Source organism: Grosmannia clavigera (assembly GCF_000143105.1).
Source record: "Grosmannia clavigera kw1407 unplaced genomic scaffold GCSC_144, whole genome shotgun sequence".
In the NCBI taxonomy this organism is placed as follows: Eukaryota; Fungi; Ascomycota; class Sordariomycetes; order Ophiostomatales; family Ophiostomataceae; genus Leptographium; species Leptographium clavigerum.
The window spans coordinates 1,298,471-1,313,935 of NW_014040797.1; the positions used below are offsets into that span (position 1 = coordinate 1,298,471).

Genomic DNA, 15,465 nt, shown 5'->3' on the forward strand with positions numbered 1-15,465 from the left:
GATTTCTGTCTACAATACTGCTTACTCCTCGTCGAAATTTTTTTGATACTCAGACTCCGACCAGCGAATGTCTGGCGTCAGTCCGGCAAACTTCCACACCCCATCGACCTTACGGTAGCGCACAGTGGCATTTCCATGTGCGTGCCCTTGACGTAGCACCTCGGTTAAACCGTCGTCTTTGTACTTTTGGTGGGCGACGCGCATCTGGTGATAGCCCGTGATCGTGTCAGCACCAGTGCTGATCCATTTTTCGGCACCGATAAGATGCTGCGTCTTGATACGCACGTTGCCAAGAAAATGGGTGTTCGAAGCCATCTGCACGAAATCGGCCGCTGGTAAGGCCTTCCAGGATTTTCCCATGACATCTGTGTAGTCGACGTGAAGAGTAGGTGCAATGGCTTCAGAGAGACGGCCCCAATCTTTCGTATCAAAGCTTTCTGCCCATTCGAACAGAGCAGCCTGGCAGCTGATCACATCTGTGACTCTATCAGTTATCATTGTGACAGACTCGTACAAGAGGCCGCTGCAAAGTCACCTTCAAAATGTGGCACCGGTCCGTTGGTGGCCGTTTGCGTTATCTCTGCGAAAGCCATATTCAGAGATGGTGCTGAATCGGTATGCCTCCTGCACCATTTGACTAACATATATTTCAACGTCGCCAAGTAAATTAAGGGATTCGAGTGTCGTATGACTGAGAATGTGTACATTTCCTGAATCGAATATTACGAGGTCGTAGTGGTCCGTCGTATAGCCCGAACCTATGAGATCCCCGAAAATGTACCGAACCTTATTCCGCGACACATACCTAGGCCCGATCTAAACACCCTTTGTTATCTAAACCTACAGCTTTGACAATTTGCATTTATTTGCATTTATCCTAGTCAAGCAACATTATTCATATTGCATCTATCCACAAGCAACATGACCTCTCCTTACATCCCCGGCCGCCTTGATGGCAAAGTCGCTGTTGTAACTGGTGCCGGTCGCGGCATTGGCGCAGCTATTGCCTTACAGCTGGGAGAATTAGGAGCCGACGTCGTGGTCAACTACGCCCATTCGCCCGAAGCTGCCAATACGGTCGCTGCCAAAATCAAGATGTTTGGATGTAAAGCCTACACGTTCCAGGCCGATGTGCGCAATGTGGCCGATACGGTCAGGTTGTTTAATTTTGCCGTCGAAAGTTTTGGGAAGCCGCTCGACATTGTAGTCAGCAACGCAGGTGTTGTTAGCTTTGGACACCTCAAGGACGTCACCGAGGAAGAATATGACCGCATTTTCAATCTCAACACGCGCGGCCAATTTTTTGTGGCCCGTGAAGGCTACCGCACGCTGCGCGGCGACGGTGGTGGCCGCATCATCTTAACGTCGTCCAACACGTCGCGCGACTTCAGTGTGCCGCATCACTCGCTCTATTCCGGCTCCAAGGGGGCCATCGATTCGTTTGTGCGCATCTTGTCCAAAGATTGCGGCGACAAGAACATCACGGTTAATGCAGTGGCACCCGGCGGCACCGTCACGGACATGTTCCACACCGTGTCACATCGCTACATCCCGGGCAGCGAAAAGTACACGGCTGAAGAGCGGCAGAAGATGGCGGCATTTGCGTCACCGCTGAACCGCAACGGCTTTCCCGAGGATGTGGCGCGGGTGGTGGCGTTTCTGGCTAGTAAGGACGGCGAGTGGATTAACGGAAAAGTTCTAACTCTGGATGGAGGAGCGGCTTGAGGGATGAGCTTATGTTGAGATAAGAGTTAGTTATACAACCCCGCCTACTACGTGTAAGGTTTGGTGTTCCTATTAGGATAGGGGCAACAACAATGTAATAGCAATGCTAAAATATTAAACTCCGATATGATTAAAATCAAAACTTAATTCATATTTTGATTCGACTAGCTGTAGAATCATAATGGCGATAGTTGGGGGTTTTCAAACAAAGTTTAGTCAGTTAATTGTAAATAATTATAGATTACGGAGTAATGCTATTTAATATTGTAGAGCAACCAGGGTAGTATCTTACTGATTTGTCTATAAGTTTAGTTAGCACCAAGTATTAACATGTCAACCTAGGTAACAACACAATAAGCCGGGCGTGCTTGAGAATGTTAGCACAGAGGTACTACAAGTCATACTTTAAAAAGCATTAGAGACGAATTTTATACAGTAAAATAATTTAAAATAATACAGTAGACTAAAAGGGTATTCTTGAAGTCGTTTTATCGGTATTTATAGGTACAGTATGGCTCCAAAAGTACGGAAGTTTCGCGTTTCTCATTCAACTTCTAGCACCTACCCTAACTTAGAATCACCATAATTTTTTTTTTTAAAAAAAAAAAAAAAGATGTCCAAAATAGCTGGATTTGGTGCTATTCTGACGGCCGAAAGGATGGCTAAGTTTGGTTGCGCGTGCTGCTATATATGGCGCTATATACGCCAGCCAGTTATAAGGCGCCGTTGCAAAGGCTTTTAGCGTTACGCGCAGCGCAGTTACTAAGACAATTAATTGGTTTACACAGAAACCCATAGCTTCGAAGATAGACCTGGCCGCGGCAGGAATGCGTCACGTAGCCGTTGAGATGAACGTTACCTTCTTTAGCAAGCAAGGCGCTACCCAAAAAAACCACCTATAAGGAGCTAGCAAACCAGATAGTTTGTCAGCCCTTCCGTACAACTGTACGGCGCGCATTTCGCGAGAATAAGATACGGAAATAGAAGGCTACAGACAGAATATCGTAGGTGCGCAGGGCAGGCGAGACCTCGCTCTTACTTGGCCCGTGCGCAGACTGCGCCACGCAGACTGCGCCACAAGCACCGCTTACAGACTATAATGCGCGTTTAGTACTCCGTAAGCTGTGCGCATACTGCGCACGGCTTGTGCGTCGCCTGCGCCGGCGTCTTCTCTAATAGGCGGGCGTTACAACTTGCTAATAATGGTTACATTTTTTTTTTTTTTTTTTTTGGAATAAAGGAGTTAGATACTCCGTACATACGGAGTAGTAACGCAATACCATTAACATAAGAACCGGATCTTATAATAGTGTCGATTTGATGTAAGTATTAGAAGATGGAATTGACTGAACAGGACTCTACGACCAGTCTCCATCTAGGAGATCCTCTACTCGCTTTCCTTCCGCAATCTGTCGACTGATGTCCTCGATAGTCCAATGTGTAAAATGGTGGCCGGGTGGGATGTTTGTGTTGTGGTAGTCGACCCCGTTAATTGCATAAGCAACCGCCGCTGCCCACTTCTCCTCCACATATACCTCCGGGTTGTGTCGGAACAGCCATTTGGGATACCGCAACCGCGCTTTGGCCGGATCCTTACGCAATTCATCCCAGTCGGTGGTGTGGCCCAGCGTCTGCGCGTTAACAAACGCCATCTTTTGCGTGCAGCTCGACCGCTCATAGCGCAGGATGTTGTAGATGCGTGTCCCAAGTGCTATGTTATCAGCCGAACCTGCACGCCGCAAGCAAGCGGCCACGGTGACGGCATCTTCAAGAGCCAGCGTGCCACCGGCCGCCGATGCAGGCACGGTGGAATGGGCTGCATCACCGATCTGAACGATACGGCCCGTGGCTGACACCCAGCTGCGCTGCAGGTTGCGCCAGAAAAGTGGCCAGTGGATGATGCTTCCCTCGGGAGCGGTGCGAACGAGCTCCTCAAGCACGGGGTGCCAATTTTTCCCCTCGCCGCTCCCAGACATGGCCCGCTGCATGACCGCAACAACCTCGTCCGGGCTGACCTGGGGGTCCCATGACTCATTGTTGGCAAAAGCGTTGGCAGGGTCGAGAAACTCGTCGCGGGGTGTGATGCCGAGCGCGGCCACCTCGTCTGACACGTAGAGGCCAATATGCATGCCGCTACCCATCCAGAATTCGTACGTGTGACGGCCCTGCCAGCGCTGGCGCACCAGTTCTGAGCCAGCAAATGCGTGCTCGACTGGAAACACCGCACGGTACACCGACATGCCGCTCGGCTGCATGCCTGCTGTGTGGTCGCCCAGCATGACTTCCCCGGAGAGCGAGTGAATTCCATCGGCAGCGATGACTTAAGGTAAGAGTGAGCAGGAATGAAAGACAAATGAAACCACAAAAGGAGAGAAAAAACGTACCGACGTGTGCTTGACGCTTTGACCTGTCGGCTAACACTACACCTGCCACGCTCTTGCTAGTGTCCTCCTCTTCGTAGCTCTCGACATGCTGTCCATACTCTACTCTGAGGCCCAGACAGGCAACCTGCCGTAGAAGCATGCAGAAAAACTTTTTGCGAATCTGCACGGCGCCGGTCTCGGGAAAGCCGCCCGGGATATTGGCGTGGCGGGCCGCACGTTCTGCTACAAAGGTCGGCTCGTTGAAATTGGGATTCGAGGGCCCGTCGATCAGCTCGCCGTCAAAGCAGTAGTAGTAGGTACCGGCATCGACGCGGTCGCGGGCGAGCTCGGCGCGCATTTAGGGCCAGTGTCGCATCATCTCGAGCGCTGAAGGCTGCACAATAATAAGGTCGCCACTGTAGTTGGGGCCAGCACTACGCTCGAGAATGCTAACCACTGTGTGTCTCTGGCGCCAGCATTCAAGCGCCGCGGTCAAGCCAGCAAAGCCGGCACCGACAATAAGAACTTTTATACCGGTCTCAGGATGCCGGGGGGGGAGACACGGCACCCACTTCTCCGGGTTGAATTCATCCTTGTCTCCGATGGAAAAGAATGTTGTGCTGGCAGGATTCCCGTTTAAGGCCTTGGGGTAATTAGCACTGTTGACATCTTCAGCAGCAACAAAACCGTTCTGTCCTACCATTGTATTGTCTACACAAAGTATAATATTTCACAATTTTAAATTGTAACCGTGTTTTTCAAGCCGGGGGAAAGGCTATGTATCCGATTAATAAACTAATGTAAATTAGGTATCGGGCACTTCCTCTGATTAATGTTGCCGTAGTTCCCGGGAGAAGAGGTGAGGAGGCCGGATCGTAACAAAGTCGGTCTCGTCTTTCTTCAACGCGCTATTTCTATATTACTATGTACGGAATAGTAAGACATACCACGCGGCCACAACTGCCAATAGAATTAGCATAATGTGATTACTAAGCACAAATAGACGGAGTACATTCTTGCTCCATATACTCTGTACAGAGCAAGTGATACCGCATTTCCTGCTAATACCTATGCTCCGTAATGACGGCATGTCTTCAACAAGTGGGCCCATCCCTGCAGGATAGTTGCACACTAATCCTAAACGGTTCAGCTATGTTAGATTTCTGCAGGGCTGTGCTCAACAAAAGGACTCTTCGCAGCTCCTAATGTCCGAAGCTACTTGCACCACGCGAGGTTTAGGAACAGAACAAGGCAGAGCAACGTAGACATATTTGCGCTCAAAAATAAAAGCCTGGCACATACTTCCTTCTTTCTGCTTTCCCGGTCTTTGCTGGTTAATATACTGCGTCCAACTCCCTTATACATTAGCGAATTTGACTTCCACCCAAAGCATGACTTCCAATTATCTGCCGGGAAACGTACAACATGCAACGGCTGCACCATCCGAACTTGCAGCCACTGCTGCTGGAACTGACTTTGAAACCTGTATCTCAAGATCCAAGACAAGCAACCCTCAGGATGCGGATGAAGACACTAAAGCTCTGACGGAAACGATGTCTGGCTGGAAGGTTCTCCTCGTGGTGATGGGCATTCTCATGAGCATGTTTCTCGTGGCTCTAGACCGTACCATTGTCTCAACAGCCATCCCCCAAATCACTAACGAGTTTCACGCCCTCAACGATTACGGCTGGTACGGTAGCGCCTACATGCTATCGTGCTGTGCCGTGCAGATGCTCTTTGGCAAGGTCTTTACCTTTTTCTCCGTCAAGTACACCCTCTTCCTCAGTGTCCTTACATTTGAGGTGGGCTCGGCTATCTGCGGTTCGGCACCCAAGTCAATTGCCTTTATCATCGGCCGGGCCATCGCGGGCATCGGTGCCGCTGGTATTTTTGCTGGGGCGGTTCGTTTTTCCTATGATTTGGTTTTTCTTTTCTCGATTGGCATACACTGACAATACAGATGACGTCTATGATTCACGTGGTGCCTCTGCACCACAAGCCAAAGCTCTTTGCGGCAGTGAGCAACCAAGACTTGTTTTAGAAATGTAATATACTAACAATCTTAGATGGGTATGATGCAGGTTGTCGCACAAATTGGAGGTCCCCTGATCGGAGGAGCATTTACATCACGCGTCACATGGCGCTGGTGTTTCTATGTGAACCGTGAGGCCCGAATATATGCACTACTGATAGTCATCTGCTAACTCGTCGAATAGTGCCAATTGGTGGTGCCGCCATGATTGTCATTCTTCTTTTCCTCGAAATTCCCCAGCAACGTCAATTGAAAAACAAACCCCTGAAGTGGAAGATGCGGCAGCTGGATTTCCCCGGGACCATTTTGGTGGCTTCTGGAGCCATCTGCATCCTGCTGGCTCTCCAGTGGGGCGGCCAGACATATGCTGTGCGTTGTTTGCCTCTGCAACCGGTGCCTTGTCGATGCGTACTAACTTAGTTGCATATAGTGGAACAATGGTCGCGTTATTGCTCTTCTCATCATTGGCATTTTCTGCCTGATCGGCTTTGGCCTCATCCAAGTGTTCTGCCCAGACACCGCCACCATTCCCCTGTATCTATTCCGCAACAGGAGCGTCGTCGCGGCTTGGTTCCTGTTTGTATTTTTCAGCTGCTCTAACTTTGTCTTCAGTATGTACTTCAGTGTTCACTCCGGACGTCACTCCTACTAACAAGCCAAAGTCTATTTCATTCCCAACTGGTTCCAGGCCATCACGCACGTTTCATCCGTGCAGTCTGGAATCCGCACTATTCCGCTCATGGCCTCATCCATTGTCGGCCTGATTCTTGGAGGTATCCTGACCAGTAAAATAGGGTACTATGTGCCATTTGCTATCCTCGGTGCCGTCCTCTCTTCCATCGGCGGCGGTCTCATCTCTACCTGGACTGTCGACACACCGATGTCGAAATGGATCGGCTACCAGATTGTCAACGGCATTGGCGTCGGGTTTGTCTACCAGATTCCTAATCTCGCCATCCAGGCGGTCTTGCCTAAGAAAGATGCCCCCACAGGTTTCGCCACTGCTCTCTTTGGCGGCCTTCTTATGGCGTCTGTCTTTGTGTCAGTAGGTGAAAACGTGCTTGCCACCCAGCTCGTTAGCCGACTGTCCAAGTTGACGGGAGGCCCTATTGACCCGAGTCTCATATATGAGAGTGGTGCAACCACGCTGTTGAACAACCTGCCGGCCAACCTACAGGAGGCCGGACTTGTCGCCTACAACGACTCGCTGCGTGTAGTTTTTCAGATCGGAATGGCCCTGTCGTGTGTTTGTGTCCCTGGTGCCTGCGCCCTGGAATGGAAGAGCGTGGCTGCACCATGGGCAAAGAAGACCGAAGAGAAGGACGCGAAAGCGAATGAAGCAGCCGAGGAATCGGCCGAGGCAGGAAGATATAAGGAAGAAAGAAAGTGTGCGGTATAATCGGCATCATGGAAAGTAGGGGACAGGGCTTGAACATAATTTTACTGGGTTTATTATGTGTATATAAGAAAGGTATTATATATCCGCTGGTGGCTTGATGAATAGTACGCCACTGCTCTCTTCTCTTAGTGTCGAGCCAGAAATTGCAAGGCATAAATCGCACCAGGGATTTGAGACCAAGTTTAAACTCGCTTGTGCTCTGTTATCCGGGTGTTCTTTTTCTTTGTTAATGACAGATCCCGATCGGTCGTTTATTTTGCCGACACAAATAGTATATATTGACATCAGGGACGACATGCTCTTTCACAGTACCATATCGAATCAATCTATTATCTACAACGAACGCACAAAATGTCATTCTTCCAATCCCTTCCCAGACTCACCAAGACCTACCACACATCGTCGTACGGCCGCATAGCCAATCACCATGGATTTGAGGACCACGGCAAAACCATTTTAATCACCGGCGGTGCCAGTGGTGTGGGCTATAGCATCTCTAAAGCATTTGCTGGTACGGGCGTTGCACGCATTGCTATTCTGTCCCGCTCGGCAGACGCCCAGGCAATAGCCAAACGCGAACTGGATATGGCTTTTCCCGCCACGCAGATTCTGATATATGCTGTTTCAATCACTGATACAGCCTGTGTCGTTGCCATCTTACAGGAGCTAGGGACTGTCGACGTTCTAGTGCTGAATGCAGCCGTCGCCCACCGCCGGGCAGCTGGCACCGATATCACTGTGGACGAAGTGCAAGAGGCCTTTGATACCAACATCATCGGTCCTTTTGCGCTGACCAAGGCCTACCTGTCGCAGCCCACACCCATACGCAAGACGGTGCTGCACGTGTCGTCCGTCGCCTTACAGCTTTCGGGTTATCGCATCGGCTACGGGCCCAGCAAGGCAGCAGCAACACAGGTCATGCAGCACTTTGCGGCCGAAAGAAAGGACGATGGCAACACCAAGATAATTTCCTTTCACCCAGGGACCATCTGGACACCGGGCACGGAGAAAGTACTCGGCGGGATCTTCAGCAAGGATGCCAAGCACTGGGAGGATATCGATCTGCCGGCGCATTTTGCGCTGTGGCTAGCAGGGTCCGAGAGTGGGTTCTTGCACGGGCGGTTTGTGTGGGCACAATGGGACGTCGATGAGCTGCTGGCTCTGCAGGATCAGCTAACGCCAGAGTCGGACGTGTTGAAAGTCGGGTTGATTCTGCGGGAAACCAATGAAACTACCTAATCATCCACGACAAACTTCGCGGTGCTATGCCACAAGATCGGAATATAGGGGTTACTTTTGATTTGAAATAATACATAAAAGCAAATCTCCGTACCCGGTGAACTAAATTAAGATACAACGGGCATAGCGGATTTCCTACTCCGCATGTGCTAGAAATTCGTCTTCTTTTAACTACCCCGCACTACCCTAGAAGTGCTTTTAGCCCCACAAACACCCCGAAGAACGGGAACAGAGACCGAACCAGATGTAGCCAGGCCCACCGCATGGCTAACTCATACACCCGGGCCGCCTCCACATCTGTGCCAGCTTTCACGATCGCGAATAAGATGTTGTTGGTGGGTGCCCTGATACACCAAGTAAAAGGGACAATGCTGATGGTTAATGCGGTGGCTAGCAGGTGCTTTCGGGCTTTGTCCTTGGTCGGGCCATTAACGCTAGAAAGGAAATGAAGTCCGCACGTGACAACAGCAAGACTCGGTAAGTAGGTGTGCCCGTAAGAGTAAAGAACGGACCATTGGCGGACGGTATGGAGCGGGTTATTCACGTTGGTTTTGAGCAACACGGGAATAGTGAATGCCGAAAGGCTAATCATGGCACCTAAAGATTATGAGCATTGTATGACAGTGGAAAAGCATGCGAACAACCTTACCAGAAAGAATTGATCCAGACACAACTGCCAGTGTCGGTGTGCTGAACACCGACAGTGGGAGCGTCTGTGGAACTGGCGATTCCGTTTGCTTTTCCATGGTTGTCCATAATCCACCACCCAGCAACGCTGCATCCTGTTTATTTCAGGCCATCCTGTACATGCCAACATCCCAACAATGCCGCGCTATTTTTGTCTAACCATCCTGGGCTACCGCAAGCCAGGGATGAGCGAAGATAACTACCACAACCACATGATAAACGTGTCGGCCCCTATGACAAAGGACCTTATGGTCAAGTACGGCATTCAGCGCTGGACACAGATCCATAACAGCACTGCCACGCGAAAGCTTGTGGAGCAGCTGATTGACCCCCAAATGGTCAACACCTCGGATGTCGATTGCTTTAGCCAGGTTGTCTTCCGGTCTGTCGACGACTACAAGCGCATGAAGCAAGATCCTTGGTATAAGGAAAAATTGGCCCGCGATCATGGCAACTTTGCCGACACTCGGAAGAGCTTGTATGTGAGCGAACAGTCGTTTCTTAGCGTTTGTGCCTAACTGGACTAGGATGACTATTGGCTGGGCCGAGGAGTTTGTCCGGGATGGAAAGGTAGTCGATGGGTTTTCCGTAAGCTTCGAGGCTCCGAAACGTATAGTAGGTGGCTGGGAAAAGACGACACTGCTGCTAGTTGCTGGAACTATTTTTTGGGCAGGATTAGGTTACCTTATTCTTTGAAAAAGATATATACGCTGAATCAAATCAAAAAATATGCTGTGATCTTGTTACAATACACGTTAAAACTAATTATAAAATCCAAGGCCTTACTCAAATTTAGTATTTATCCTATATGAAGCTATAACTTAGCATGATTTATACCATATACTCTTATTTATAACCTTTTTTATCATAAATTTATTTTAACGCTTTCTTGAGCTGAAAGCTTTGTGACCAATTTGTAGTAACAAATGCCTTTATTCAATCTTTGAACTATGTATGTATTTGCAAATTGACCACACAGGGCTTACCCATAACATAGGTAAGAATATGCATATGAAAGCGGAAGCGGTGCAGACGGTCACGATTTGGTTTGTAAGCAGTTTTGTAGATGCGGAGGACCCCGTGCAGATGGAGTAGATACTCCTATGTGTATCTGTAATATTTCTAACCCTGACTTAAATTAACGTCAGTGTTAACGTCCCTCAAAGTAGCCATGAAAACCCATAGGTCACCGCCGCCGCAGATAGTTTATAATCCCTGCCGAGAGCGTCTTTAGACACCGTCGCATGTCCCGCTCCAGCTGCGCAAGCGTCTCTAAAGCCACCAGCTGCCGCTGTGGACTCCATGTACCCGTGTCGGTGCCGGACTTTGCTTCGTCGCTACTGCCTCTTGGTCCTAGGCCGCCTCCGCCATTGGCACCGCTCCATTCAACCTGCAGTCCGCCGTCTTCTTGATACTTGTGAAATTCGTGCGAAAGCTCGTTGATCAAGCGCTGCATGCGGTGCAGCTCGCCCAACACCAGCTTGGCTGTGATAGTATCGTAGCAGTGCTTGTGATGGTGCTGGTGGCGCTTATAAGATGAAGGATCGGCATTTGTACCCCCAAGGGGAGATTGAATGACGCTGTGTGCGCTCTGTATACCACCCATCGATCGAGTTCGGGTGTGTACAGGTCCACTCGACATACCCGTGTTACTAGTGGCTTCTGCCGACGACATGCGCGCCACGGCGTCATATCGCTCGAAGATCTTGAGCACCACCATGGCCAAGACGGCCAGCGAGAAGCCATCCTCAACACACGACGATGACAAAATGGAGCCAATGGCATCGATGGTCCTATGGTTCTCTTGAATGATGTATCTAGTTGGTGCGTCGCCCCCTTGCGTAGGAGCACTGGCACTGTCAACTACCAGATCCGAGATACAGAGCGATCTGAGAAGATCGACAGCTCGTGCCAGACTTTTGTCGTACAGGCCTGAGGCAACCGTGCCGCCAGAACTGGTGCCGTTGTCATTGCTACCGGCCGTCTCGCGCACACACGGCCATTTTGCCGACGAAGACGAAGACGTAAACATGGAAGAGGGTGTTGTCGCGGACGACGGATGCAATGGTACTAGCGACCAAGGGGGGGTCCTAGATGAGGCAGTGTATGAGAATAAAGAGGACAGGGAGCTGGTCGCAAGGCAACCTGTTGGTTCGTTTATGGTTGTCTGCATTCTGTCGGAGTTTGAAGATGTCGCCTGTATGTCGGGAATTAGAAGAGACGCCACGTCACCTGGTATAGTTGCAATATTGCCAGTGTTGCTGGTACTTTCGGATGGAGGCTGCAGGGCGGTCAAAGATGACAAGTCCATGACCAACTCCGAGAATGCGTCCAGTTTTGGGTCAAATGCTTCGATGTCGGCGAACACGCTCGACTCGTTGAAACCCGGGAATAGGGTCATGGCACCGCTATTGTGCATAACGTCGTCAGTGGTGCTGAAAAGACTATGTGATGAAGCCATGACACCTGTGTATTGGTTGGCAGTGTTCTCAGGGCGATGCTGGGGACCAAATCCATCGTTGATATTGGCGCTGGTGGTTGCGTTGCTGTTGTTGCTGTTGTTGCTGTTAATACTATGGAAGCTGTTGATTCCCCTTGTAGCCGCCAAGCTCCCTCTGCGTCGGGTGCTTGCATGGGTAGCGCTGCCAGCTGTGGTAGCAATGAACATAGGGGTTTCTGCCGTTGGCCAGAGCATGTCCTCAAACTGCACGACAACGCCGTCAGGGTCGAGACTTCCCTGGTTATGTGGCGACGTCTGCATTTCTGGTGGTCGGGGGCTATGTGTCATCAGTTGGCATTCTGGCTGCTCGAAGACACTGGTTGAAGCGGACGCTGCATCGTCGCTATCTTTGTCCTCACGAATGTCGGTGATATCGTGGCTGCTGCACGCTGGCGCATTAACTCCCTCGCTTCTATCACTAATTCTGGCACTTCGAGGCGTCCGTGCAGAATCAACAGTGATACTGTCGTCGAAGCTGGATATTGATTTTGTGGCTCTGCTGCTATTTCCAACGGCGGTATCTTTGTTACCATTGATATTTACGTTTTTGTTCCCGTTCAAAAGTTTTCTGCCTGGCCTCTTTGTATATGCGTAGCAGCAGGTTATGCCGCGACTCTCGCATCGTGAACATGCTGGTCGCTCCCTGGGGCACTTGATCCTAAAACGGGCACAAGCATTGCACGAATCTCGGATTTTGTCAGTTACTGACGAAGACATCGCAATACTCCTGTTGATGCCTGCTCCCACGCACTCATTGGCTCTTTGGGGGGGTAGAAAAAAGTGCAAAGTACAAGGCTAGTGGACGAGGGGGATATCATAACAGACAATTTCCAGTGTAGACCGATATATCCGTGAATATATATATATTCTCGAGAAATATACATCTCGTAAAATAAAGTAGCTTGATTCGTCCTGTTATTGGCATCCTCTGTCCCATATTTTTAGGTATCATAACATTTTACCTGGTTATGTTGGCTAAGCTTATCTAACGTTTTCTTTATTTGCATGGGCTGTTTCAATTTAAAAATACCATGCTAAATAACAAACGAGGTTGCACACCTGTCGAAAGTACTAGGCTATTCTACGCGTGGCCTTGGCAAAAGTACTATAAAATGATGGATATCCAGTAAGCATGTGTGTATTGTTGAAGCTTAGTACTTCCAAGGGGTGGGAGCTTAACTACCTGCCGATCATAAGGACTACATTTTATTAGCGTGGTGGTGGGAGGCACTATCAACAGTGCTGGTATGTGACATTTAACATGTGTGTACTCCATACAGAGTACGTGTATCATAAGCCACTTTGGGTAGGATCCAAGGTTTGAAACACAAGTTTGTACCCTAGCTCGCAACTTTCAATCAAAGTGATAGACGCCGATTCTATCAGGGGCCCCAGCATGAAATTCCGCATGTATATATGGGATAGCACATTGCTCTTGGCGAAAGAATATGTATGGCTAACTTAGTCTGAGTTCTTGGACAAGCTCCACCGGTAGAGAGGAAATCAAGATGGCATCTGGCACCCGACAAGAGCGTGACGATATAACCATGAACGCCCACACGCTGGATGAGCTGCAGACGCAGAGCGACAAGCTGGCAGCAGCTGTTCGGGTGCTAGGCTATAATCTGCACTCGCAAGAGGCGTTCTCCTCCGAGGCTACGGGCGACATACTATCGGAGACAAAAGCGAATATTGCAAAGGCCAAAGCTGACATCCTTGCCGGCTTGGAGGGCATCCGGGCACTGCTAGACGGTCCAGACGAGTTCCTGAGCCGTCTCACCATCCAGGTCAGATCCCATCTGCACGTTTCCTTTGGGTACCACGTATTCGCACGAATACAACCCCCGATAAGCTTTCTGGCGCTTTTAGCGACACGGGTTGACACTCCTACATCTTTGGTATGTGCAGGTGCAGATATTGGCCTGCCTGAAATGGCTTAGCGACTTTCAGATTCTGGCCTGCATCCCGCGAGAGGGAAGCTTGCCTATCAGCGATTTGGCCGATCTAGCGGGGGTACCCGAGGACCAGTTGCGCCGGGTGATCCGTTTGACGGCGGGCTGCCGGTTTCTGCGTGAGGTACAGCCGAATTGCGTATCACATACAGAGCTCTCGGGACAATTCCTGGCCCGCCAGCCTCTCTGCGACGCGACGAATTTCATTGCCAACACGGTTGCCCCAGCTGCTCTACACATGAACACAGCCACGCGTCTGGCCATGGCCTCGATTGACACGGATGGAGGCATGAGCACAAAGCAACCCCGTTCGCGGAGCCACAGCGAACACCACCCAGCTGGCCAGACAGCCTATGACATTGCTCTCAGGCCCATGCAATCTTTTCATGCTGCACTCCAGGAGCCATCCAAGCTCGCACGACAATGGACTGCTTATCTTACGCACGCAGCACATCTGCATTCCGAAGATGAGCTCATCAATGCTTTCCTGCGTCTTCAGTGGCCGAGCTTAGGCAATACCTGCATAGTGGAGGTAAGGCCAACCGATTTGCAACCAATTCTCGCTTCACTTCCCCTCATCCTTCTCCTTGCGCTATTACTGGGGTTTCTTGTTGTTGTCTTCCCTCTCACAGCAGTCGCTTCACTCCCAATCACAGCGAGACTAACTGCTTTTAGGTCGGGGCCCAATCTACGTCATTGGCCCACAAACTTGCAAGGACTTTCGCCAATCTGCAGGTGCTGGTGCAAGTCACCGACCGCAATACGTTGGCCTGCATTCAGGAAAGAAGCAGTGGGGACGAGCTGCACCATATAAACGGCAAAAACAGGGACAGCGATCAAAATAGCAACGCAACCGAGAGCAACGCCGACACCCGGACAAAGGTCACTTTGCGCCAAGTTGGCTCGCTGCAGCCCGTCACCACTGCGACTGTCTACATCCTGCATCTTCCGCCATCATCGTCAGCCATCTCCGTAAGCCATTATCACAGCTCCAAGGGTTGCTGCGAGTCGGTCAAATCTTCCCTTTGGGTGGGGCGAAGATCTTATTTAAATAGTTAATACTATTATTTAAAACTGCAATATCATAAGGTAATATTTGGAATAATGGGTAATTAAATAAAATAGCTACACTTATTGCTAAAGGTATACTATTACTTGTATGACTTTACTTGTATGACTTTGTAATTCCCTCGCACCACTGCGGATTGGTGGTGGAATCATGCTCGTGCTTACGGCACAGCTGCTACCCGCGCCCGGCAGCCTAGACGGTCACTGGGGGCTGGAGGCAGCAGTACGAGTGCGCGATTTAAGCATGCTGCAGCTAGCCAATGAGGGCGAGATGGAAATGGCCGAGCTGCTCGATATTGTGGAGTCGGTCACAGACAACGATGGCAAGCTGGTGGTGGCCAGTGAGCTGCGGTCGCATGACGGGCTTGTGTTGGCCTTGGTGCTAAAACACAAGTACCACGGGTGAGAAGGCATTGGAATGGTGTGTTAGCCGTCGTAAGGTCTCAATGATTTGTGTATTCGTTTGTGTACGTTTGTTAGTTATTTAGTGTCGGGCCTTT

General features: G+C 50.1%; 8 protein-coding genes across 8 annotated transcripts; 4 read left to right on the forward strand and 4 right to left on the reverse strand.

Moving 5' to 3' along the window:
- Positions 1-21: 21 nt before the first annotated feature.
- CMQ_2870 (scytalone dehydratase) lies at positions 22-498 on the reverse strand (the record flags this gene model as incomplete). Its single annotated transcript, XM_014316948.1, has 1 exon — positions 22-498. One exon carries the CDS (start codon positions 496-498, stop codon positions 22-24), a length of 477 nt encoding a protein of 158 aa, XP_014172423.1.
- A 423-nt stretch (positions 499-921) lies between these two features.
- CMQ_3137 (beta-hydroxysteroid dehydrogenase) lies at positions 922-1,725 on the forward strand (the record flags this gene model as incomplete). The annotated part of the gene is made up of 1 exon (XM_014317215.1): positions 922-1,725. The coding sequence occupies one exon, from the start codon at positions 922-924 to the stop codon at positions 1,723-1,725; it is 804 nt and encodes a 267-aa protein (XP_014172690.1).
- A 1,358-nt stretch (positions 1,726-3,083) lies between these two features.
- CMQ_2915 (FAD-binding domain containing protein) lies at positions 3,084-4,446 on the reverse strand (the record flags this gene model as incomplete). Its single annotated transcript, XM_014316993.1, has 2 exons — positions 3,084-4,045; positions 4,110-4,446. The coding sequence occupies 2 exons, from the start codon at positions 4,444-4,446 to the stop codon at positions 3,084-3,086; spliced, it is 1,299 nt and encodes a 432-aa protein (XP_014172468.1).
- Positions 4,447-4,791, reverse strand: CMQ_2607 (fumarate reductase/succinate dehydrogenase flavoprotein; the record flags this gene model as incomplete). Its single annotated transcript, XM_014316685.1, has 1 exon — positions 4,447-4,791. The coding sequence occupies one exon, from the start codon at positions 4,789-4,791 to the stop codon at positions 4,447-4,449; it is 345 nt and encodes a 114-aa protein (XP_014172160.1).
- A 688-nt stretch (positions 4,792-5,479) lies between these two features.
- Positions 5,480-8,758, forward strand: CMQ_3169 (major facilitator superfamily transporter aflatoxin efflux; the record flags this gene model as incomplete). The annotated part of the gene is made up of 7 exons (XM_014317247.1): positions 5,480-5,989; positions 6,049-6,105; positions 6,155-6,251; positions 6,305-6,489; positions 6,551-6,731; positions 6,783-7,506; positions 7,897-8,758. The coding sequence occupies 7 exons, from the start codon at positions 5,480-5,482 to the stop codon at positions 8,756-8,758; spliced, it is 2,616 nt and encodes an 871-aa protein (XP_014172722.1).
- Positions 8,759-9,582: 824 nt separating this feature from the next.
- CMQ_2510 (uncharacterized protein) lies at positions 9,583-9,963 on the forward strand (the record flags this gene model as incomplete). The annotated part of the gene is made up of 2 exons (XM_014316588.1): positions 9,583-9,923; positions 9,951-9,963. The coding sequence occupies 2 exons, from the start codon at positions 9,583-9,585 to the stop codon at positions 9,961-9,963; spliced, it is 354 nt and encodes a 117-aa protein (XP_014172063.1).
- Positions 9,964-10,631: 668 nt separating this feature from the next.
- On the reverse strand, positions 10,632-12,206 carry CMQ_2714 (aflr; the record flags this gene model as incomplete). The annotated part of the gene is made up of 1 exon (XM_014316792.1): positions 10,632-12,206. The coding sequence occupies one exon, from the start codon at positions 12,204-12,206 to the stop codon at positions 10,632-10,634; it is 1,575 nt and encodes a 524-aa protein (XP_014172267.1).
- Positions 12,207-13,453: 1,247 nt separating this feature from the next.
- Positions 13,454-15,371, forward strand: CMQ_2912 (toxin biosynthesis regulatory protein; the record flags this gene model as incomplete). Its single annotated transcript, XM_014316990.1, has 4 exons — positions 13,454-13,732; positions 13,854-14,429; positions 14,633-14,869; positions 15,138-15,371. The coding sequence occupies 4 exons, from the start codon at positions 13,454-13,456 to the stop codon at positions 15,369-15,371; spliced, it is 1,326 nt and encodes a 441-aa protein (XP_014172465.1).
- Between the last annotated feature and the right edge of the window lie 94 nt (positions 15,372-15,465).